At 41.4% G+C, this 26,355-nt stretch overlaps 2 protein-coding genes and 2 pseudogenes across 2 annotated transcripts; all 4 read right to left on the reverse strand.

Annotated features, from left to right (window-relative positions):
- Positions 1-6,266: 6,266 nt before the first annotated feature.
- LOC148121678 (vomeronasal type-1 receptor 94-like) lies at positions 6,267-7,411 on the reverse strand (annotated as a pseudogene).
- A 152-nt stretch (positions 7,412-7,563) lies between these two features.
- On the reverse strand, positions 7,564-8,945 carry LOC148121679 (vomeronasal type-1 receptor 48-like). The gene has a single exon (XM_087906700.1). The coding sequence runs from the start codon at positions 8,497-8,499 to the stop codon at positions 7,564-7,566; it is 936 nt and encodes a 311-aa protein (XP_087762826.1). The 5' UTR covers positions 8,500-8,945.
- A 12,446-nt stretch (positions 8,946-21,391) lies between these two features.
- LOC146894152 (vomeronasal type-1 receptor 94-like) lies at positions 21,392-22,505 on the reverse strand (annotated as a pseudogene).
- Positions 22,506-22,687: 182 nt separating this feature from the next.
- LOC148121680 (vomeronasal type-1 receptor 48-like) lies at positions 22,688-23,623 on the reverse strand. Its single transcript, XM_087906701.1, has one exon. The coding sequence runs from the start codon at positions 23,621-23,623 to the stop codon at positions 22,688-22,690; it is 936 nt and encodes a 311-aa protein (XP_087762827.1).
- Positions 23,624-26,355: the final 2,732 nt, after the last annotated feature.

A 26,355-nucleotide genomic window follows, 5' to 3' on the forward strand; every position in this document is an offset into this window, starting at 1 on the left:
CATGGGAACTCAGCATTCCATACCCTACATTCCCCTTTGGGATGCCTCCTAGAAAATCTCAAGCCTTTACACATGGCACACAATTTGAAATCCCCTAAACCTGATCACTCTTTCAATAAAGTTGGACATCACTAGCCCTTAGATAACCAATCTAAATGGCCATTTAACGAATGGCAGACTAGATCCAAATATTCTTCAGGATCTTTATAACTATTGGGATCTAATGGGTAAATGAAAAGACACCCTCTATATTAATGCTTTTTCGTTCCTTGGCTCCAAGCCTTCTCTTTGTCTTCTGTTTTCCCACCAAGATCCTGTTAGCTATGAAATCAGAACAGAATGGAACTGTTACCATTGATCCAGCTAATAAGTCTCTCCCCTATAGACCAAAAGCCCATAGCTCCCTCTCTTCTGGAATCTTCAACTTCCCTTTACCCTCCTAAGTGACCAATTGGTCCACTTCAACTCTACCTGGCACACACTTTCAGCCCAGCGACATCCCTTAGTCTTCCTGCTACTCATTCTTGCTCTGCTGTAGGATCTCCTGTACCTCCCAGATCTAAACCAACCCCATTCCTAGCTGGTCTCCACATGGCTGCCTTTAAAGATGTAAAATATGAAAAGGTCCACAAGGTCATCCAGGAAAAATATCTCAGTTCAACTGCCATACAGGGGCCCTCTTACAATAGGAACCTGGATTCAGAGACTCCAGAAGGAAAGCAACTTCTTATGACCCACATCTACTCTCAGAGTTTCCCTGATATTAAGCCTAAACTTAAATATTTACAGAGAGGACCCCTGATTTCACAGTCAGAAGCTTTAGCTGTGGCCTTTAAGTTGTATCATGGAAGAGATGAAAAAGCCAATAAACAAAAGTACCTGATGATGGCTAAAGATTCTGAGCTGGCCCAAGCAGAAGCACAACAGACCAAGAACCTTCACATCCTTGTTAAAAATGTGGTCAGGAGGGTCACTGGGTCCAGGATCCCAGGAGGGTAGGTCATAAACTACCCAGTCTAAATCTAAGGTGCCATCAAGAAGGACATTGAGGCATTGACTGTCCGCATGCCATGAGGAACATGAGGATATCAATCCCAGAATGCCCTTAGGTCAAGCTCCTTAGTCTGTCCATGGATGAACAACAGGACCTATAGTCTTTTGTCCAAACTACTATTGTTTCTAACAGGAAGCCTCAGGGAACCATCACTGCATCTGGGTGGTACATCTCCTTACATCTCGATACAAGGCCACTTTTTCAATCTTGATGAAGTTCTTGGGAATACCTTAACTTCTTGTTTCTCTATTGTCACAGTAAGATAACCACCTAGCCAAGCTAACCAAACACCACTGCTTGTTTGATTCCTGGCTACCCAGACTCCCATAATTATCATCCAGAAATCTGTATTAATTGTAATACTTTTGACCAATAGCTTAAGAGTAATTCTGGCTAACACTTTTATCTTAAATTAACACATTTCTATTAATCTGTGTACTACACTTCACTGTGGCTTACCGGCAAATTTCTGATGCTTCTGTCTCCTGAGAGCAGACACGTGGCTTCTCATTGACTCTGATTTCATTCTCCCAGCATTCAGTTTAGTTTTCTTGCCTAGCTCTATTCTTCTAAGTCACTGGCCAAAACAGTTTCATCCATTAACCAATAAAATCAACAAATATACAGAAGTACTTCACACACCATTTTCCATGTTCTGTTTAAAGGAATATTTTGACTTTAACATAGTAAAATTACATCTAATGAAACAAATATCAAGCAAGAATCACAGTTAAAATGTATCTTTTATCATAACTAAGAAAAACTATAATTATAACTATCTATTCTTCAACTCCATCAAAGACCCCAGAAGGACATAATATTACTTAAGTTAATAGAAGTGCATTGTCAGCAACTTCCAAAACTCTAGAAATGACAGAAACATCTGACTGCCTGCACTATTGCCCAAAGTTCTTTTGTATCATTGGGGAATCCATCTTCAGACTACAGGTCCACAGACTTTGGCAGACATCTCGTGAAGCAGGAAATTTGGAGAGAGAGACAGACAGACAGGCAGAAAGAGAGAGAGAGAGAAAGAGAGAGAGAGAGAGAGAGAGAGAGAGAGAGAGAGAGTAGAGAGAGCCAGTGAGAAGCCATGTAGATGCACGTGGGAGACAGACGCCTCCATTAGAGCCCACTGGAACTACTCTGGTAGACCACGACATTATGGTGATGCACAGATTAATGAATATGGGTTAGTTTAGGATGTCAGAGCTGGCCAATAAGAAGCTAGAGCTATAATAGACCACACAGTGATTTAATAAATACAGTTTCTGTGCAGTTATTTCTAGACTAGACAGCCAGGAACAGCCTCCAACAACACCGACCACTTAGTTGCCTCTTTAGAGGTATTCTCCTCACCAACCCTGCCATTGTAGTACCAACCTGTCCCATCCACTTGGTGAACAGAGACCCCAAACCAAATAGGGGCCTTTAATTGTCTTGTGCCCTACTTCTGCTTATTCCCAGGATCACCAGTCATTCCCCTCAACTTCCAAACCCAACAATCTGACACTATTTTTCCTTTACCAGCCTCTCAAGAAGAAGCCCAGGTGTGGGATACCCAAACTCTCCTGAAATCATCCAACTAAAAGTCTGATCAAATGTATAACCAAGGCCCAAGGCCCCATCTTTCTCCAAACTTCAGGGGAGTTAAGCATGTCCAGTCAGAAAGCTGTTAATCTGTTAACCCAGTGACTCACATTCCCTTCTACAAAAGATGAAATTTCCTAGAAAAGTCCAGTTTCTTATCCTCTTCAAATCCCTCTTTCACTCTTCTTGCACATCACCTTTGTTTAGCTGCCCTTGACCCTCACACTAGCCTCTTCTGACCCCTGTTAGCAAGCCATTCTGTAAACTTCAACAGGCCCTCCTCCAGGTTCCAGCCCTACAACTTCCAGAGCTAACTCTCCCCTTCTCTCTCTATGTTACTGAAAAGGAGACAGCACTACTTCAGGCCACTTATACATGGCACACTGATGGCGGCTCCCCAATATGAAGGAGTATGTAAGCAGGAGGAGATGCTATTGTTTCAGTAACCATAGGGGTTGTAGTGCAGGCCCTTCTGATCCAACCACAAATCAGTAGGCTGCATTGGTAGCTCTAACCCATGTCTGTCAAGTAGCAGAGGTGAAATCCCTAAAATTATAGAGACTACCAGTCTGCCTCTCATCCCAGAAGAATGAGGCTTCACACACCCATAAAGACTCAAGACCCGCCCTATTCTGTCATGCCCTACCTCTTCCCCTTCTCCCTACTAAACCCCATCAAGAGCAGAGTCTATGTATGTGAATTTGAGGTCCAGGAAATACATACTCAGTAGTTAAATCAGACCACTCACATGGTAGGGTCGGGGAAGTGCTGGAAACATGATGCCACCTCCAGAAAACACTCTGCCTTTTTGAAAAACAGGATCTTTTCATCCTAACTAGGGACCCATGGCGCCCCAGATGGAAAATGGGTGTCAGTGGTAAGCTTTCCTATAACATTTCTCACAGTCACCCGTCCATCAAACATGCTCAATAACTGAGATTGCCCATCCCACACTCTAGACCCTGTAGTGTAGACACAGTACAAGTAACCCAAAGCTCCCCGAAGGTTTTTACAGCAGCGAAAAACAAGATCCACCAACTCCATATGATCTTCAAAACCAGAAACAGCTTGATACCTCTAGCCAATGGATCACTAATTGACAGATACAGAATTGGATTCTACCCTTCTTAAGCCCTTTCTTCCTAATTTTTCTTAGTCATACGAATTGCATCCTGTCTCATAAACAACTTGCCTAGCTGTCTTCAACAACAGATCCAAAAGATTTCTAACCAGACTTTTGACCAGTTGCTCTTACAGGGTTAAGAGCCCCTAACTACAGACACAGAGATTTGCAGCATCTGCTTATGTCCGGAGGATAAAGATTGGCTAGCAGGAGCAACCTGCTTAAGTAGCCTGGGCTAAAAGAAGAAAAAAGAGGAAGATACCTGTTTAATTCGTGCCTTGGGACTCAGTGGAGGGTGGTTGTAGTGGATGTTTGGGTTCCCACACAACACAGCAAAAGCTATGCCTGAATTCCAGAACCCAAATCACATGAGACCGACTCATATGCAAAAACAATGAGTCCTTATTCATGAGGTAGTTTGGCTCCCTCTGCCTGTCCAAAGTGGAAGCAGCAGCAGCAACAGCAGCAGCAGCAGCAGCAGCAGCAGCAACAGCCAGAGTGAAGCCAACAGCAGCAGCAGCAACTGGAACAGCACAGGAGAGAGACCCACAGCAGGAAAACCAGGAGTGTATTGTGATTGGCTGCCCCTTAGTGATATGAGGGAAAATTCTAGAATTCCAAGCTTGGGATTGGCTGCCCTCTGATGAGGTCAAGAGGCTTTCCAGGCCTGAGGGGAATTTCCAACTGCTGGTGACAACCTGAAGCTCTGATTGGTTCATTTTCCATGTTCAGATACTGGCTGATTTCAATTTAGGAAGAGAAATGGCATCGCTTCCTGGGGCAAAATGTGTTTCCTCTTCTGGTTCTTTATATCATCTTAACCCTAATCATAGGGCCAAGGCAAATATCTTTAGTATGCTCTTAATCTACGGACTTGGCGTGTTGTTTTGGTACTAGTTCCAGGGTTCTGGGGCTTTTCTCTGAATCTAGGTTCAGGGACAAAGTGTTTCTTCCCCTGGTTCTAGTCCCATTTTCAGGTTGTGTTTCTTTCCTTGGCTGTGAACCCAGAACCAGGCTGCTCAAGTTGTGATAGGACTATGGACTCAGTGAATCTGTGGGGACCTGGGCCTCTCACTGGAGAAGGCACTGAGAGTTGTATATCTTAATCCTCAGGAAGAAAGAAGAGACTGAAAGACTAGGCCTGGATGGAGCATCTGAGACCTCAAAGCCAGGCCCAGCGACTTACTTCCTTCAATAATACCATACCTCTGAACAGGGTTGTTCACTATGGGCCTATGGGAGACAATTTTATTCAAACCACCACATACCATTCCCTGCCCTCCATAGGCTTAAAGCCATATCATAATACAAAATGCCTTTAGTCTAACTTTAATAATTCTCATAGTCTATGAATGTCTCAGACTTGTTTAAAAGTCCAAAGTCCAAAATCTCTTCTGAGATGTATGAAACTTTCAACCCTAATCCCCTGTAAAATCAAAATCAAAAAGCTTTCATCACATGCTACCAACATATAATGGCACAGGATATACATCACCATTCCAGAACACTGAAGCGAGCATAGTAAGGAAACACTGAACCAAAGCAAGACCAAAATCCCTCTGAGCAAATTCCTTACTCTGCATCTCCATGCAAGTCAAATGTCAAAGTGCTCTCAAACCTTCAACTCCTTTCAGCCTTGTTGACTACAACAGCTTCTTTCCCTTGAGCTGGTTCCACTCCCTGTTAGCAGCTTCCCCATTAGGTATCCCATGACTCTGGCATCTCCAATATTTTGAGTCTCCGAGGCATTCCAGGTTTCACCTTTGCAACTTCACACAGTGGCCTCTCTAGGTCTCTATTCATGGACACCCCTGACATATACCTGAACTCACAGATTTCCTTAATTAGGGGTTAGGGAGATTCCATAACCCCTTTCTTCTGTCTTGACTCTGAAACCAGAACCACGTGAATGAGGCTGCCAAGTTCTGTTGCTTGCTGGAGCAGGAACATGACCAAGGACAGTGGCATTGTGATTTAATTCTACTGCATGGACTAACTCTGCAGGAGCATGGATTGTTTGGATGTTCACCTTTAAAGACCTGTATGGATGGGGTAGGACCTTGGACTTCCCAGGGGACAAGGAACCCTGAATGCTCTTAAGACTAGAGAGGGAGGGGGAGGTGAGGAGAGGGAGGGGGAGGAGGAGGTAGTGATGGGGATGGGGAGGGAAAAGGGAGGCGGGGAAGTGGTGGAAAGTTTAATAAATAATTAAATAAAATAGACTTATTGTTATGTATATATAAATTCATATATAGAGAAAGATAGAAAGATACCAAACAATGTTATATATCATGTATCTTACATGTATGATATAAGATATAAGTCTTACCACATCTCCAAGTGCATGTGGTTTAACTTTCTGTTGCGTATTTTTGCTAACACATAGCTTAAAGTTAATAATTGTAATAGAAAAAAATCAACTTAATATTTTCATGTACACAAAAGCACATGGACACTATGCCATGACTGAGAGCTCTAATGCTATCACATTGGCTCTTCTTAAAGGAACGTGCAAACATTGAATATTGAGACATTTATCAGCCACTCACACAGGGACATCAAAAGTAATCTATATGTTTTTCTGTGCTCATAAACATCAAAGGACTGACAGCTGCAAAGCTATGTACTACAAAGGGTTGGATGCAGTAAAATGTTTAATTATCCAGGAACATAGTTCTAGACCAGGAGACAATGCTGTCCACGAAGGACATCAGCACAAAGATGTTGAAGAACAGCAGGATGGTCAGGGTGTCCCTTATCCCTGGAGATGATTTTGGAGAAAGTCTGGTGCTGTGAAGATGCCGGGACAGCTTCTTGTGCCTGCACAGGAGAATTAGCATGTCCCCGATGGAGAAGGCCATGAGACTAATAAGAAAGGATTCTCTAAGTGCCAGCACTGTGGAAAACATACTTCACATGACATAGCTCATGGATAAAAGATCCTAGAATTGGGTACCATACATATAGTTACCCAAGGTCAAAATGTGTATGGTCGTAATAGACACTAAGAGGTGATGGTCAATGGACCCATAAAAGAAACTCATGGGTAGAAGAGCAATGAGATGTGACAGGGAGATTTGTGCTTGACTTTGCTTAACAGGAGCTTCTGGGACTGAGGATGACAGCCTGGAAGACTCTAAGCAGGCTAGTGGTACACAGGGAGAGGCCCCATAAATTCTGTACAAGTAGACAAGGAATTTACATATAATGTTCCTGTCCTTGCCAGGAAAAACAATGTCTGCAGCTATGACTGCGGTGATCAGAAGCAATAATATGTGAAATAGGGCCAAGAGATCAACGGGAAGCTCATCAATTACTTATACGACATATTAGAAGATTCAAGTATAAATATTTTACAAAAAAATTTGATTACGTTTGCCTCTGTACTAAAGTCTGTGGTTTGGTGAAGACAGAGGCAGTCTGGAGACGCAGTCTGAGGGAAGGATCACCCCTTCAGTTTGAGTGTTGGTATATGAAAAAAAGCTCTCTAATGACTGGCATCCTGTTTCTCTGGTCTTCAGCATTAATCCTTGTATATGTGTCTGGGTTTATTATTAATACCAATTAGAATTCATATTGCAGGTGTCCTTCTCTTTCCCTCACTTTCTTATCCATATACACTAAGTCTCTCACTAACACCACATCCTGCCTATTGAGTACCAGAACCTGAGGATCCTCCTAACTCTATATCCTTTTGTTACAGGTGTTTATGCATGACCAAAATCTACTTCTTTGTGTAAGCTGCGATATTACACTCTGGTCATTGATTTGCATAACAAGTCTTTTTACCCACACATCAAATAGTCACTGTCTTCGCACACATAGAAAAGAAAAGGCCAATTATATCCTTTTCAGTGCTGATGAACACAAATGGACTGACAGTGGCATAGCTATGGCCCACAAGAATCTGGGTCAAGTAGAATATTGGATCATCTTTGAACATATGCCTTGAGAATGTCATAAAACTATCCAAGATACTCATGAGCAGAAAGAAGCACAAGAGCAGCAGGATGGTCCGGGAGGCCCTCTGCTCTGGTGATGATTTTAGAGAAGAGTTGGTGCTGTGAAGATGCTGGACCTGCTTCTTGTGTCTGCACAGGAGAATCAGCATGTACCCGCTGGAGAGGATCATGAAACCCATAAAGGAAACGTCCCTGAAGATGGAAAATGTAGACATTATGTATTTCATTGGGAAACTGAAATGTACGAGAGAGCATGATTCAGTCATATACAGTAGGTGATCTGAGGTCACATTAGGGGTCTTAACCATGGAGATGAAAAGATAATTGGAAATAGATGAATAGACAGAACAAAGGGCAAACAAGGACCACAAGTTGTGACCTGGGGAAAATTTCCTTTTGAACTTTGCTAAGCAGGAGTTTCTGGGGCTGAGAGTGATGGCTTGGAGCACACTCAGCCAGCAGGTGGCACAAACAGAGAGACCCCTTAAAAATCTGTATAAGAAGATTAGAGATTTACATGTGATGTCGTCCCATCCTTGATAAAACATGAAAATATCAGTAGCTATGATGCTTGCAACAAGCAGCATCAGTAGGTGGATTACCGCCAAGAAGCCAATGGGCAAGTCAGTGAGTCTGGGCTTGTGCTCACTACTGAGTGTAAGGACATGGAAGAGGAGAAGGACACTGTTGCCTGAGATCCCAATGCTTGTCTCAAAGAAGAAGATGTTTCTAATGTTAGTGTAAGTGGACAGCTTGCTCTTCTGATTCATCTTATGTGGTAAAAAAGCACAGTGTAAACCTTTTCAGGAAAAAGCAATAGACCCCTCACCACAGACAGCCTGGAGCGTGAATCTTAACCAATGCTATCACCTTGGGAATACATAAACAGTTGAGCTCACTTTATGCTTCTCCATTGGAATCCTCTACGTCAGCTCACCCCAACCTCAGAAGACACCCTTTGTCCCCATTGTCCTAGAGCTTTCCCAGTGTCATGGTTCTCTGTCCTTTGTGAGCTCCCTTGCCCATGGGCATTCATGTAAACCAACAACTGTGCATCACAGAGCACACTGCTGTCCCCACTGCTGTGTGAGAGCATCCCTGGGAACTGTCCTTGTTAACACCTGCAGAGTTCTCATCATCTGGGACACAAACAGCACTTCTGTTGAACTTGAATTATGAAGATTGCATAAAGTAGAAATGCCACCTTAACAGGACAGAACACCCAATGTGCTTGACAAGGAGAGGGTCATTAATTTCAGTGCCCTCTTGTTTCTGTTCCTTTACTACCAAATATTCTTAATAAAGTTTTATTCCAAATGTTGAGAATTGTGATCCCAAATAGACTATTTCAAATTCTCCCAGTGACCTGCCATTGTCTCAGAGTGTAGCTTTGTGGACTCTGAGGCTGAGTTCCAGTCACCTCCTCTTGATCATGTGGCCATCCATGTTCCTGTGTCTGGAATACATCATGACTGACATGCAAGGAAGTCTACCACACCAGTCATGAAGTATGTCCAGCACATTATGGTCTCTTCGAAATGTTGTCTGTTGCCCTTCTCATGTATGCTTTATGTGTTTAGTAATGGAGAGTCAATACTGTTCTGTTAATGGCTGTTCAGCTCCGTCCTTGCCTGAAAGGAAAAAGACAGAAATGAGGGAAGAAAGTGAGGGCAATGTAAAATCTTTACAAACCTCTACAGGGCCCCATTGTGCTTGTTTTTGAATCCTGTTGTTACTCTGTTCAACTTGACCATGTTTCAGTACAAGCAAGCTTTTGGTCACTATCAAATATTAGCCAAAGACAGGTTCTAATTTTTTTCTCATTTAATATGAGAATTCTGAGTGACTCTATGAGAATTCAAACAGAAGTACCATTACAGTAGCTTCAGGGCCATTCTATCATGTGGTTCCAGAGAAAGGAAAGCACCCAAGCCAACATGAAAGGTGAACTCCTTAGGATCCTGATGTCATCTCTCCTGTAAGTGAGTGCTGTTATTTCTCCAGACTCAAAGGTCATGAGTCTAAAATTCCTAACAGGAAGTTTGTAAAATAGTCTGTTGGCAGAATGTCTCTAATAGAATACATGTGTTTAAATTCATGTAGCATCATCCATACAAAACAGGTGATGCAACCAACAAAGACATGTGTGGTGGTGCATGCTGGTAGGCTAGTCCTAAGGGGTGGAGACAGGAGGATCACAACTTTAGACGGTGGATATGAAAGCTTCATCATGAGACAATCCTCAGCACCCATGGGAAACTAGAGAGAGAACCAACTCTACAATGTTTTTCTAGCACACATGAGAGCACTAACATTTTATAGTTTGTCCAGTGAGATGGCATTAAAAGAAATATCATTTTAAAAGTTAAGGTTATAAGATGAAGCTATTGTATAATAATTTAGACCATGTGACTGGAACATGTGGTATTAAGGAGAAGAAAACATATTAAAATCCATAAACATACATGTTCATTTAAAAATTCTGAATTGTGATGAGTAATTGATGAAAATATTTTTTAAAGAGAATATCCAAATGTAAAAATTCTATAGTATCACAAGAAGAGTTAATTAATTTGCCAGATAAATAGACTGGGTATTCTATATAGCAATAGCATCTTGGCTTAATAGTTTTATTAAATTATTTCCATTTAATTGTGATTGTTCCTATAACATATAAAGGTATTTCTCAGGTCCCAGTCAATAGAGAAGAAGGAAAGGACAAAAAAGATCAATTTTCCCAAGTAAAGAGAAGAAAATAATTTTCTGCAGACATGTGTGAAGACACACACACACACACGGAACTAAAAATAAGCTAAAATTCTGGGCAGTAGAGATTGCTCAGCGATTTAGAGCACTGGCCACTCTACCAGAAGTCGTGAGTTCAATTTCCAGTAGCCACATAGTGGCTCACAACTGTCTTTAGCTTTAACCCCATGGGATCTGACACCTGATTTTGATGTACGGTGTACATGTAGAAAAAACAATCATTTATTTACAATACATATATAAAGAAAAACAAATAATCAAATAAAATAAAAATCTAAAGCCAAGGAAATCTGAAACATACATTTTATCCTTGGTATGTAGCATGGTATTACTGAAGAATACCCAGTTCTTACTGAGCTCTTTTTAGTTCATAAAAGAATAAAGAACAAAGAGAAGAGCAAGAAAGAGAAGATGGAGAGATAAAACCTTTATCTTATACAGACATCTCATTGTCAAACTCCTGTGTGCTGTGTCTCATTACCTATAAAACCTCATGTTCACTGTCACTTCAGAAACCACTGTCCTGAAACCTTAAGTTCTTCAGAAAGCAAGGCAGGTGCAGAGGCCTTGATCCCTCAGTGATATTCTCAACTCTTGGCTTCAGAGAACCCTGCTTTGAAACAACTGGAGGAGCTTTACTGGAGGTTGAATTCCACAGCACCAAGAGAAAGTTCTCTTCCATTCTACAAAGCACAGGGGACATGGTTTCCTGTAATGATGGGTACCAGTTTGCCAGGGGACACACAACTCCCTCTAGTTACACACTACATCCACATTTTGCAGGACACCCTATTGCATCCATTCAATTTCTACATCAAAGAATGCATGGTGTCAAATTCTTTATATATTACAAAGTAAGTCCTGCAAAGAAAGATGCTGCCATCTTGGCTAATGTGTCACTGACACAGAGAGCATTCTCTGAATTGTGCATCCTTCAGGAAACAAACTCTCATAGCCTGTCCTACGATTCCAGATCAGGCACTTCAGTCCGCATCTACCCAGCTCGGCATGGTCTTTGTGGTCAGCAGACACAACAGATATTCTATGACCTCAGCATGGTGATTTAAGAGGCAATTCTCAAACATGGAACTTGAAAGGGAATATTCTGGGATGGCGATGGGATGGCCTATTGTATCATGCAAAGAGAAAGGGTTGGTATTCTGAATAGAAGGGTTTAAGAAAACCAATGATGGGGCTTTGTGAAATAGGTACCATGTGAAAAGACCATATAAGGGAAGAAGGCGGAGAGGCTTAAGATAAAAAGAGAAAAATAAAACACACTGGGATGAAGAAATCTCCAGAAGATTCCTGGGTATTTTCTCCTAGAAATGGCTGTGAAGGCTTCAACTGCCCAGGGCAACACAGCTAGAATCCCCTCCCTGTACTGAACAGAGCCAAGAAGCCATGACTGCAGATACTGCATCATTCTGTCTTTACCCAAATCATAGACAACCTGAGATTGATGACATCATCAAATAGGCCTCCAACCCGTGACCAGAGGTCAGGACAATGACCTGAACTTGTGATCTGGAATGAAGTAGATAGTGGAAAGGAAAGAAGATACCTTTGTAGTCCATAGTTCATGCTGGGTGCATAGAGCCCTCTGTGTGCACTGCATCCAGGGGGAAGAGAGTCAGGAGTAATGGCTGCTTCCTTCTCTATAGCATATAAACAGCACACCCCTCATCTGGAGTTGAAAGCTAACAGAGCATGGTTTATGTCAGGGCTGAGGGATACCTGTCCACCCTTAATTTTATAAAACTGTGCCCTCAGTTTTGTCATCTGCATACAGCTCACCTTTCCTGTTTTTATCTAAATTTAAATCTTCTGATTTTACAAATGCCCTACCTCTTTACCCTCTATGGCTAATTCCTGTCAACTAGCCACTGGATCCACCTCCTGACGTAAGGTTTTCATTTAATTAACACAATCTCAGGTGTACACTATGATCAAAATGCAGCAACACACCTTTAGAATGTGGTCATCATTCTCACCCCTGCTGTAAGACAATACAAAATACATGGTGTGGTTTGGAAAGGGAAACTGCTCCTGCCTCCTACATGTGGGCTTAGGAGGAGGGGAGAGCAGTACCTTCTGTGTGGTGCACAGTTCGACCTGCAAAGCTGGAACTACACTAGAGAGAGGTTGATGTATCAGGAAAGGAAAACCATCACCAAGCAGATGCCAGCTCTGTGTTCAGAGAGGCCATGAAGTAATTCAGCATCAGTAATAGGATAAGCAAAATCACGAAAAATATTTGGGGTAAGAAATAACAGCTATTTCTGCAAAACTGCCGAAATTAGACCTCACACTTATTTTTGTAATTGAAATGTTTATTGGCTTTTCTAGGACTCAAACCTGTAGCCAAAATGCTCACTAATTGTTTGCATACCCCTCCAGAAATTGAAGTAGAGCAGCTTTCCTTTAAGATGAGAGAGAGAAATCTGCAGAGCTTGACCACAGACACCGCTTTCAGCTCTGGGAAACTCACATGAGCTGCAGAAGAACCTGCCTTCCTGACCCTCCTCACACAGTCATAGCTGAGACCGGATTTCTCCCTAAGTGGTTTTGTCCTCCTTTTCTCTTGTACTGTGAGTAACAATAAAAGTATGGAGGTATGGCTTTATCGCTCTAGAAAAAAGTGCAGTTTGGAAAAACATGGAAGCTATGCATTGAGCAAAGGAAATGGATGAGACAGTCTGTCCCATTGGCTTCTCTGAAAAGAGGAAGGGGCATGAATTTCCCCTAGCAGAGGAATTGGAAGTGATTTTTATTTCAACTAATAGAACATAAAGATTGCTTTCCACAAGCTCTGCACTTACCAATTCCTGGTTCCTCAGGGTCCAGAGAGATCATCATATTCTCTGTGTGCTGGGTGTTCCGTTGTCAGCAGTCTCATCTCCATGATCCCTCGCTGACATTTCTTAACTTCTAAAGTCTCGGCATGCACCAGCACCACAAGTTGGTAACTTCTGAAGGTGAATTGAGGGACACAAATATAACAAGAAAACATAGAGATGCCTTGTAGCAATAAGAGAATATTCTCTAAGATATGAAATTCGTCTGGGACTCACTTCAAAAGATCCCAAAATTACTTTTGATTACCCAATCTTCAAAAGTCACTTATAATACTCGTATTTGGGATATGACAGTCACAAATGCTAAAAGGATTTATAATTAAAATGTGAAAAAATGCCAATTCTCTGATGATATGCTTGTAAAAGCACACACATATAATATGAATGCTGACACGGTCAACATGAATATTTACATTAAAAATTCACTGCTCCTTCTCCCACAGCCTGCCTGGGACCCGACCACCTTCTGAGTCTGCACCTGTGTGCAGAGCACTGACCCAGATGTGCGTGGCAGGGAAGGATTCAGCCTGAGGAGATCCTTAACAGACTTAGATAGTGGGGGTTTTAATGCATCTCTGCCGTTTGTAATTTTAGTGTGTGTCGATGTTGACAAGTTCCCAGTGCGGAGCACGGAAATGTGGTATCCCAGTGGAGCACCATGCCTGACTGTCACAGTACTGACTCTGTGCTGGATAATAGGCATCTGGGGAGGGCTGTGCACAAGCTACTGAGCTGCTTTCCCACACTTTAAGGATGGATCAGAAAATAGGCACCAAATCAACAACCCTAAGTTTTCTCACTAACTCCTTAGACTAAATTTGGACCAATTGCATCACCATGAAGTGTTTTGGGATGTTGCCCTACTGGGCCTCCTATAATTTCTCTGTCATAAAAGGATTCTGTCTCTAAATAAATAACAAGCAGCCTCCCCATGGGTCAATTTTCCCATGGAGTAGAAAGTTTTCACCAAAAAGACAACCCTAACTTTGCTCATTTTACTCCTTAGATTTAGTTCATACCAATTTCATTCTCTGTGTTGCGTCTCTGGGTTGTGAAGATATGGGTGTCACATGACATCCCATGGCTTCGAGGGTCCTCTTCCATCATGTAGACTAAGATCCTGTTCCTGTGTCAGTCCTCCCATGGAGTACCTGGTTTCCAAGTATTGTTGATTCTTTGTTCTCTGATTTCTGAAATCTATTTCAGAATTCAAGATGGGAGTAAAGTTTGGAAATCAGTCCTCGGTCAAATGATGGTTTGCTGGAGACTTTTCCTGTTCTGTGGCAGCCGTTTAACCCTATTGAAGGTGTCTTTTGCATTACAGAAACTTTTCAAGTTCATGAGGTTCCATTTCCTAATTGTCCATCTTAGCACCTGTGCCACTTGTATCCTCATGAGGAAGTTGTCTCCTGTGCCAATGAGTTTGAGATTAGTTCTATCATGTTCATTGGGCTGATTTCCAAACTGTATAAAGAACTCAAGAAACTAGATATCAACAATCCAAGTAACCACATTAACAAGTGGGGTACAGATCTAAACAGAGAATCTCAACAGAAGAATCTCAAATGGCCAAGAAACACCTATGGAGACTTCAACATCCTTAGCCATCAGGGAAACACAAGTCAAAATGACTCTAAGATTCCACCTTATACCTGTCAGAATGGCCAAGATCATAATCACAAGCGACAGCTCATACTAGAGAAGATGTGTGGTGTAGGAGGGTCTTCTTCTATGTGGTGCTTTCTTTGATTGAATAAAGAAAACTGCCTCGGCCTTTTGATAGGGCAAAACTTAGATAGGCAGAGTAGACAGAACAGAATGGTGGGGGAAGGAAGGCAGAGCAAAATAGAGTTGCCATGGAGCCAGCCGCCAGGTCAGACATGCTAAATCTTTCCCGGTAAGCCACAACCCCATGTTGATACACAGATGACTAGATATGGGTTAAACAAATATGTAAGAGTTATCCAATAAGAGGTTAGAACTAATGGGCCAGGCATAGTTTAAATTAATACAATTTCCGTGTGATTATTTTGGGGGTTAAGCTAGCCGGGCAGCTGGGAGCCAGGCAGGAAGCTGTTCGCTGCTGCTCAATACTACAGAGGTGGAGCAGGGGAATCCTCCTCCATTGCTGGTGGGAGTACAAAGTTATACATCCACTTTGGAAGTCAGGGGTGGTTCCTCAGAAAACTGAGAAGCACCTACCACAAGACCCAGCTCTACTGCCCTTGGGAATACACCCAAAGGATGCTCATTGTACCACAAGAACATTTGCTCAACTATGTTCATAGCAGCTTTATATCTTATAGCCATTACTTGGAAACAACCTAGGTGTCCCTAGTTTACTTAGTTGTTAAAAATGAGAACACCGGCCCTTTTGTCTCCTGGGTCCTGGAAATACCAGCTATGCCTGCTGCAGTGCTGAAAAGATCTATCCAGAGAGAAGAGTGGGTGCTCGCCTGGGTGCTCTGTCCCGGAAGAGAGCACAGCCCCTCCCTCTGTAGCTTCTGCGGCAGGGTCTTCGGTGTTCCACGAGACCCCTTCCTGCCCCCACTGCTGCCGCCCTTTTGTCTCCTGTGTCCTGGAAATACCAACTATCCCTGCTGCAGTGCTAAGAAGATCTATCCAGAGAGGTGAGAGGATTCTCGCCTGGGTGCTCTGTCCCGGAAGAGAGCACTGCCCCTCCCCCCTTCAGCTTCTGCAGCAGGGTCTTTGGTGTTCCACAGGACCCTTACCCACCCCCACTGCTACTGCCCTTTAATCTCCTGGGTCCTGGAAATACCAGCTATCCCTGCTGCAGTGCTGAGGAGCTCTATCCAGAGAGTGCTGAGGAGTCCTATCCAGAGAGTGCTGAGGAGTCCTATCCAGAGAGTGTTGAGGAGTTCTATCCAGAGAGTGCTGAGGAGTTTCATCCAGAGAGGAGGAGATGGGCAGGCACCAATGCAAGAATTCCTCCAACAACCTGAAAGGCAACATGACATCTCCAGAATCCAGGGATCACGAAACTAGAAGAATTGAACACCCTACTCCAGAAGAAATAGAAGAAATCAACTCTAAGCAGATCTTTATGAAAATAATAGAGGAACTTAAACAGGAGGTGAAAATCTGCCGTAAAGAAATGGAAGATAAGTATAACAAAAAGATTGAGGAAATGAGTAAAGAAATGGAAGAGAAATATACCAAAAAGTTTGAAGAAATGAGTAAATCCATAAATGAAATTCTGGGAAACCAAGAAAAAACAATAAAACAGGTAATGGAAACAGTTCAAGATTTGAAAACTGAAATGGAATCAATGAAGAAATCACAAGCCGAAGGCCGGCTGGCTATGGAAAACCTAGGTAAACGAACAAAGACTTCAGAAACAAGCATAACCAACAGAATAAAAGAGATAGAAGAAAGAATATCAGACTCTGAGGACACCATAGAGAAATTAAATGCTCTGACCAAAGAAAACAGCAAATCCAACAAATTCTCATCACAAAACTTTCAGGAAATGTGGGACACAATAAAAAAACCAAATCTAAGAATACTAGGGGTAGAAGAAGGAGAAGAATTGCAGATCAAAGGCCCAGAAAATATATTCAACAAAATTATAGAAGAAAACTTCCCCAACCTAAAGAACGATATCCCTATGAAGGTTCAAGAAGCATACAGAACACCAAATAGGCTAGATCAAAAAAAAATCCCCTCGCCATATAATAATCAAAACACAAAACATTCAGATTAAAGAGAAAATGTTAAGAGCTGCAAAGGAAAAAAGATCAAGTAACTTATAAAGGTAAACCTATCAGATTTACACCAGACTTCTCTATGGAAACCATGAAACCCAGAAGGTCCTGGATAGAGGTACTGCAGAAACTAAGAGACCATGGATGCAAACCCAGACTACTATACCCAGCCAAGCTATCGTTCACTATCAACGGAGAAAACAAAATATTCCAGGATAAAAACAAATTTAAACATTACATAGCTACAAATCCAGCCTTACAGAAAGTATTAGAAGGCAAATCACAACCCAAGGAATCCAACATTCCCAACACCGCCTACAATAACTCAGACATCTAGTGACCCCTCACAAGCACAACTCAAAGAAGGGAAAAACATACACTCCACTACACCCCACCCCAAAAAAAATAACCGGAGTCAACAACCACTGATCATTAATATCACTTAATATCAATGGACTCAATTCACCTATAAAAAAGGTACACTTTTTATAAAAAAAGTTTTTTATAAAACTTTTATAAAAAAAAAGGTACAGACTTAGAGATTGGATATGAAAACAGGATCCAGGATTCAACATTCTTCTGTTTACAAGAAACACACCTCAACCACAAAGATAGACATCTACTCAGAATTAGAAGCTGTTATTAAAAATCTCCCTATCAAAAAAAGCCCAGGACCAGATGGTTTCAATGCAGAATTCTACCGGAACTTCCAGGAAAAGCTAATACCTATACTCCTTAATGTATTTCACAATATAGAAACAGAAGAATCATTGCCAAACTCTTTTTATGAAGCTACAGTTACACTGATATCAAAACCACACAAAGACACAACCAGGAAAGAGAATTACAGACCAATATCACTCATGAACATTGACGCAAAAAAACTCAATAAAATACTGGCAAACCGAATCCAAGAATACATTAGAAAAATTATCCATTATGATCAAGTGGGCTTCATCCCAGAGATGCAGGGCTGGTTAAACATACGCAAGTTTATCAATGTAATCCATCATATAAATAAAGTGAAAGAAAAAAATCATATGATCATTTCATTGGATGCTGAAAAAGCATTTGACAAAATTCAACACCCATTTATGATAAAGGTGTTGGAGAGACTGGGGATACAAGGATCATACCTAAATATAATAAAAGCAATATACAGCAAGCCGACAACTAACATCAAATTGAATGGAGAGAAACTCAAATCCTTTCCACTAAAATCAGGAACACGACAAGGCTGTCCACTCTCTCCATACCTCTTTAATATAGTGGTTGAAGTTCTAGCAATATCAATAAGACAACATAAGGAGATCAAGGGGATTCGAATTGAAAAGGATGAAGTTAAACTTTCATTATTTGCAGACGATATGATAGTGTACATAAGCAACCCTAAAAACTCTACCAAAGAACTCCTACAGCTTATAAACACCTTTAGTAATGTGGCAGGATACAAGATCAACTCCAAAAAATCGGTTGCCCTCCTATACACAAAGGATAAAGAAGCAGAGAGAGAAATCAGAGAAACATCATCTTTCACGATAGCCACAAATAGCATAAAATATCTTGGGGTTACTCTAACCAAGGAAGTGAAAGACCTATTTGACAATAACTTTAAGTCTTTGAAGAAAAAAATGAGGAGGATACCAGAAAATGGAAAGACCTCCCCAGCTCCTGTATTGGGAGAATCAACATAGTAAAAATGGCAATTCTACCAAAAGCAATCTATAGATTCAATGCAATCCCCATCAAAATCCCATCAAACTTCTTCACAGACCTTGAGAGAACAACAATCAAGTTTATATGGCAAAACAAAAAAGCCAGGATAGCCAAAACAATCTTATACAATAAAGGAACTTCTGGAGGCATTACCATCCCTGACTTCAAACTCTATTACAGAGCTACAGTATTGAAAACAGCTTGGTATTGGCATAAGAACAGAGAAGTCGACCTATGGAATCGAATAGAAGACCCAGATATTAACCCACAAACCTATGAACACCTAATTTTCGACAAAGGAGCTAAAGGCATACAATGGAAGAAAGAAAGCATCTTTAACAAATGGTGCTGGCATAACTCGATGTCAACCTGTAGAAGAATGAAAGTAGATCCATATTTATCGCCATGCACAAAACTCAAGTCCAAATGGATTAAAGACATCAACATCAATCTGTCCACTTTGAACGTGATAGAAGAGAAAGTGGGAAGTAGTCTACAAGATATAGGCACAGGAGGCCACTTCCTAAGTAGAACTCCAGTAGCACAGATAATAAGAGAAACAATGAATAAATGGGACCTCCTGGAACTGAGAAGCTTCTGTAAAGCAAAGGACACTGTCAGTAAGACAAAAAGACTACCTTCGGACTGGGAGAAGATCTTCACCAACCCCTCATCAAGCAAAGGTCTGATCTCCAAAATATACAAAGAACTCAAGAAACTAGACACTAAAACTCTAATTAACCCAATTAAAAAATGGGGCACTGAATTCTCAACAGAAGATCTTCGAATGGCCAAAAGACACTTAAGGTCATGCTCAACCTCCTTAGCGATCAGTGAAATGCAAATCAAAACAGCTTTGAGATACCATCTTACACCTGTCAGAATAGCTAAACTTAAAAACACCAATGGTAGCCTATGCTGGAGAGGATGTGGAGTGAGGGGAACACTCATCCATTGTTGGTGAGAATGCAAACTTGTGCAGCCACTGTGAAAATCAGTGTGGTGGTTTCTCAGGAAACTGGGAGTCAACCTCCCTCAGGACCCAGCAATTCCACTCTTGGGCATATTCCCAAGAGATGCCCAGTCATACTACAAAAGCATTTGTTCAACTATATTCATAGCTGCACTATTTGTAATAGCCAGAATATGGAAACAACCTAGGTGCCCCTCAATAGAAGAATGGTTAAAGAAGGTGTGGAACATATACACATTAGAGTTTTACTCATCAGTAAAAAACAATGACGTCTTGAATTTTGCATGAAAATGGATGGAAATAGAAAATGCTTTGCTGAGTCAGGTAACCCAGTCCCAAAAAGAGTAATATGTCATGTACTCACTCATAAGTGGATTCTAGCCATAATTAAAGGTCTTTGAGCCTATAATTTGTGATCCTAGAGAAGCTAAATAAGAAAGTGAACCTGTAGAAAATCATATAGTTATCCTCCTGGATATTGGAAGTAGACAAGATTGCCAGGCAAACTTGGGGGCACGGGGGGTGGGTTGGGGGTGGATGTAAGGGGAGTAGCATAGAGAGAAGGGATAAGGGGAGGATTCAGGAAAGTTTGGGGGAATGGGAATGGTGGGATGGAGGAAGGATTCATATGGGTGCAGGAAAGTAATTATCTCAACTAAGGGAGACATTTTAGGTTTTGCAAGAGACTTGATTCTAGAGGGGGACCCAGCTACAAGGAGAGATCCTCAGATTTTTCCCTGGGAAGCAGAGGAGAGGGTTCTTGGACTTGCCTCGTCCTGTAACCATACTGATGATTATTTTGCATATCACCATAGAACCTTCATCTGGCGATGGATGGAGATAGAGAAAAAGTCCCACTTTGGAGCACTGGACTTAACTCCCTAGGTCCAAATGAGGAGCAGAAGGAGGAAGAACGTGAGCAAGGAAGTCAGGATCACAAGGGGTGCATCCACCCACTGAGATGGTGGGACTGATCTAATGGGAGCTCACCAATGCCAGCTGGACTGGGAGCGATGGAGCATGTGATCAAAATGGACACTCTGAACGTGGCTGGCAACTAAGGCTGACTGAGAAGCCAAGGACAGTGGCATTGTGATTTAATTCTACTGCATGGACTAACTCTGCAGGACCATTGATTGTTTGGATGTTCACCTTTAAAGACCTGTATGGATGGGATAGGACCTTAGACTTCCCAGGGGGCAAGGAATCCTGAATGCTCTTAAGACTAGAGAGGGAGGGGGAGGTGAAGAGAGGGAGGGAGAAGGAGGAGGTAGTGGTGGGGTTGAGGAGGGAAAAGGGAGGCAGGGAAGTGGTGGAAAGTTTAATAAATAATTAAATTAAAAAAGACTTATTGTTATGCGTATATAAATTCATATATAGAGAAAGATAGATAGATACCATACAATGTTATATATCATGTATCTTACATGTATGATATAAGATATAAGTCTTACCACATCTCCAAGTGCATGTGGTTTAACTTTCTGTTGCATATTTTTGCTAACACGTAGCTTAAAGTTAATAATTGTAATAGAAAAAAATCAACTTAATATTTTCATGTACACAAAAGCACATGGACACTATGCCATGACTGAGAGCTCTAATGCTATCACATTGGCTCTTCTTAAAGGAACGTGCAAACATTTAATATTGAGACATTTATCAGCCACTCACACAGGGACATCAAAAATCTATATGTTTTTCTGTGCTCATAAACATCAATGGACTGACAGCTGCAAAGCTATGTACTACAAAGGGTTGGATGCATTAAAATGTTTAATTATCCAGGAACATAGTTCTTGACCAGGAGACAATGCTGTCCACGAAGGACATCAGCACAAAGATGCTGAAGAACAGCAGGGTGGTCAGGGTGTCCCTTATCTCTGGAGATGATTTTGGAGAAAGTCTGGTGCTGTGAAGATGCCGGGACAGCTTCTTGTGACTACACAGGAGAATTAGCATGTACCCACTGGAGAAGGCCATGAGACTAATAAGAAAGGCCTCTCTGAGTGCCAGCACTGTGGAAAACATACTTCACATGACATAGCTCATGGATAAAAGATCCTAGAATTGGGTACCATACATATAGTTACCCAAGATCAAAATGTGTATGGTCGTAATAGACACTAAGAGGTGATGGTCAATGGACCCATAAAAGAAACTCATGGGTAGAAGAGCAATGAGATGTGACAGGGAGATTTGTGCTTGACTTTGCTTAACAGGAGCTTCTGGGACTGAGGATGACAGCCTGAAAGACTCTAAGCAGGCTAGTGGTACACAGGGAGAGGCCCCATAAATTCTGTTCAAGTAGACAAGGAATTTACATATAATGTTCCTGTCCTTGCCAGGAAAAACAATGTCTGCAGCTATGACTGCGGTGATCAGAAGCAATAATATGTGAAATAGAGCCAATAGATCAATGGGAAGCTCATCAATTACTTATATGACATATTAGAAGATTCAAGTATAAATACTTTAAAAAAATTTTTGATTACGTTTGCCTCTGTACTAAAGTCTATGGTTTGGTGAAGACAGAGGCAGTCTGGAGATGCAGTCTGAGGGAAGGATCACCCACTCAGTTTGAGTATTGGTATACGAAAAAAAGCTCTCTAATGACTGGCACCCTGTTTCTCTGGTCTTCAGCATTAGTCTTTGTATATGCATCTGGGTTTAATTATTAATAACAATTAGAATTCATATTGCAGGCGTCCTTCTCTTTCTCTCACTTTCTTATCCATATAGACTAAGTCTCTCACTAACACCACATCCTGCCTATTGAGTACCAGAACCTGGGGATCCTCCTAACTCTATATCCTTTTGTTACAGGTGTTTATGCATGGCCAAAACCTACTTCTTTGTGTAAGTTGCGATATTACACTCTGGTCATTGCTTTTGCATAACAAGTCTTTTTACCCACACATCAAATAGTCACTGTCTTCGCACACATAGATAAAAAAAGGCCAATTATATCCTTTTCAGTGCTGATGAACACAAATGGACTGACAGTGGCATAGCTATGGCCCACAAGAATCTGGGTCAAGTAGAATTTTGGATCATCTTTGAACATATGCCTTGAGAATGTCATAAAACTATCCAAGATACTCATGAGCAGAAAGAAGCACAAGAGCAGCAGGATGGTCCGGGAGGCCCTCTGCTCTGGTGATGATTTTAGAGAAGAGTTGGTGCTGTGAAGATGCTGGACCTGCTTCTTGTGTCTGCACAGGAGAATCAGCATGTACCCGCTGGAGAGGATCATGAAACCCATAACAGAAACGTCCCTGAAGATGAACAATGTAGACATTATGTATTTCATTGGGAAACTGAAATGTACGAGAGAGCATGATTCAGTCATATACAGTAGGTGGTCTGAGGTCACATTAGGGGACTTAACCATGGAAATGAAAAGGTAAGTGGCAATGGATGAATAGACAGAACAAAGGGCAAACAAGGACCACAAGTTGTGACCTGGGGAAAATTTCCTTTTGAACTTTGCTAAGCAGGAGTTTCTGGGGCTGAGAGTGATGGCCTGGAGCACACTCAGCCAGCAGGTGGCACAAACAGAGAGACCCCTTAAAAATCTGTATAGGAAGATTAGAGATTTACATGTGATGTTGTCCCATCCTTGATGAAACATGAAAATATCAGTAGCTATGATGCTTGCAACCAGCAGCATCAGTAGGTGGATTACAGCCAAGAAGCCAATGGGCAAGTCAGTGAGTCTGGGCTTGTGCTCACTACTGAATGTGAGGACATGGAAGAGGAGAAGGACACTGTTGCCTGAGATCCCAATGCTTGTCTCAGAGAAGAAGATGTTTCTAATGTTAGTGTAAGTGTACAGCTTGCTCTTCTGATTCATCTTATGTGGTAAAAAAGCACAGTGTAAACCTTTTCAGGAAAAAGCAATAGACCCCTCACCACAGGCAGCCTGGACCATGAATCTTAACCAATGTTATCACCTTGGGAATACATAACCAGTTGAGCTCAATTTATGTTTCTCCATTGGAATCCTCTACGTCAGCTCACCCCAACCTCGGAAGACACCCTTTGTCCCCATTGTCCTATTGCTTTCTCAGTGTCATGGTTCTCTGTCCTTTGTGAGGCTCCCTTGCACATGGGCATTCATGTAAACCACGAACTGTGCATCACAGAGCTCACTGCCGTTCCCACTGCTGTGTGAGAGTGTCCCTGGGAACTGTCCTTGTTAACACCTGCAGAGTTCTCATCATCTGAGACACAAACAGCACTTCTGTGTTGAACTTGAATTATGAAGACTGCATAAAGTAGAAATGCCACCTTAACAGGACAGAGCACCCAATGTGCTTGACAAAGACAGGGTCATTAATTTCAGTGCCCTCTTGGTTCTGTTTCTTTACTACCAAATATTCTTAATAAAATTTTATTACAAATGTTGAGAATTGTGATCCCAAATAGACTATTTCAAATTCTCCCAGTGACCTGCCATTGACTCAGAGTGTAGCTTTGTGGACTCTGAGACTGAGTTCCAGTCACTTCCTCTTGATCATATGGCCAGCCATGTTTCTGTGTCTGGAATACATCATGAGTGACATGCAAGGAAGTCTACCACAGCAGTCATGAAGTATGTCCAGCACATGATGGTGTCTTGGAAGTGTTGACTGATGCCTTTCTCATGTATGGCTTATGTGTCTAGCATGGGAGAGTTAATGCAGCTCTGTTAATTACTGTTCAGCTCCGTCCCTGCCTGAAATGAAAAAAGACAGAAATGAGGGAAGAAAGTGAGGGCAATGTAAAATCTTTACAAACCTCTACAGGGCCCCATTGTGCTTGTTTTTGAATCCTGTTGTTACTCTGTTCAACTTGACCATGTTTCAGTACAAGCAAGCTTTTGGTCACTATCAAATATTAGCCAAAGACAGGTTCTAATTTTTTTCTCATTTAATATGAGAATTCTGAGTGACTCTATGAGAATTAAAACAGAAGTACCATTACAGTAGCTTCAGGGCCATTCCATCATGTGGTTCCAGAGAAAGGAAAAGCAACCAAGCCAACATGAAAGGTGAACTCCTTAGGATCCTGATGTCATCTCTCCTATAAGTGAGTGCTGTTATTTCTCCAGACTCAAAGGTCATGAGTCTAAAATTCCTAACAGGAAGTTTGTAAAATAGTCTGTTGGCAGAATGTCTCTAATAGAATACATGTGTTTAAATTTATGTAGCATCATCCATACAGAACAGGTGATGCAAGCAACAAAGACATGTGCGGTGGTGCATGCTTGTAGGCTAGTCCTAAGGGGTGGAGACAGGAGGATCACAACTTTAGATGGTGAATATGAAAGCTTGATCGTGAGACAATCCTCAGCACCCATGAGAAGGTAGAGAGAGAACCAACTCTACAATGTTTTTCTAGCACACATGAGAGCACTAACATTTTATAGTTTGTCCAGTGAGATGGCATTAAAAGAAATATCATTTTGAAAGTTAAGGTTATAAGCGGAACCTATTGTATAATAATTTAGACCATGTGACCGGAGCATGTGGTATTAAGGAGAAGAAAACATATTCAAATCCATAAACATACATGTTCATTTAAAAATTTTGAATTGTGATGAGTAATTGATGAAAATATTTTTTAAAGAGAATATCCAAATGTAAAAATTCTATAGTATCACAAGAAGAGTTAATTAATTTGCCAGATAAATAGACTGGGTATTCTATATAGCAATAGCATCTGGGCTTAATAGTTTTATTAAATTATTTTCATTTAATTGTGATTGTTCCTATAACATATAAAGGCATTTCTCAGGTTCCAGTCAATAGAGAAGAAGGAAAGGACAAAAAAGATCAATTTTCCCAAGTAAAGAGAAGAAAATAATTTTCTGGAGACATGTGTGAAGACACACACACACACACACACACACACACACACACACACGGAACTAAAAATAAGCTAAAATTCTGGGCAGTAGAGATTGCTCAGCGATTTAGAGCACTGGCCACTCTACCAGAGGTCGTGAGTTCAATTTCCAGTAGCCACATAGTGGCTCACAACTGTCTTTAGCTTTAACCACATGGGATCTGACACCTGATTTTGATGTACGGTGTACATGTAGACAAAACATTCATTTATTTACAATACATATATAAAGAAAAACGAATAATCAAATAAGATAAAAATCTAAAGCCAAGCTAATCTGAAACATACATTTTAGCCTTGGTATGTAGAATGTTATTACTGTGGAAGACCCAGTTCTTACTGAGCTCTTTTTAGTTCATAAATAAATAAAGAGCAAAGAGAAGACAGAGAAAGAGAAGATGGGGAAAGAAACCCTTTATTGTTACACAGACATCTCATTGTCAAACTCCTGTGTGCTGTGTCTCATTACCTATAAAACCTCATGTTCACTGTCACTTCAGAAACCACAGCCCTGAAACCTTAAGTTCTTCAAAAGCAAGGCAGGTACAGAGGCCTTGATCCCTCAGTGATATTCTCAACATCTTGACTTCAGAGAACCCTGCTTAGAAACAACTGGAAGAGCTTTACTGGAGGTTGAATTCCACAGCACCAAAAGAAAGTTCTCTTCCTTTTTACAAAGCACGGGGGACATGATTT

The sequence above is a fragment of the Myodes glareolus genome, chromosome 6 (assembly GCF_982192425.1).
Source record: "Myodes glareolus chromosome 6, mMyoGla1.1, whole genome shotgun sequence".
NCBI classification, from domain to species: Eukaryota; Metazoa; Chordata; class Mammalia; order Rodentia; family Cricetidae; genus Myodes; species Myodes glareolus.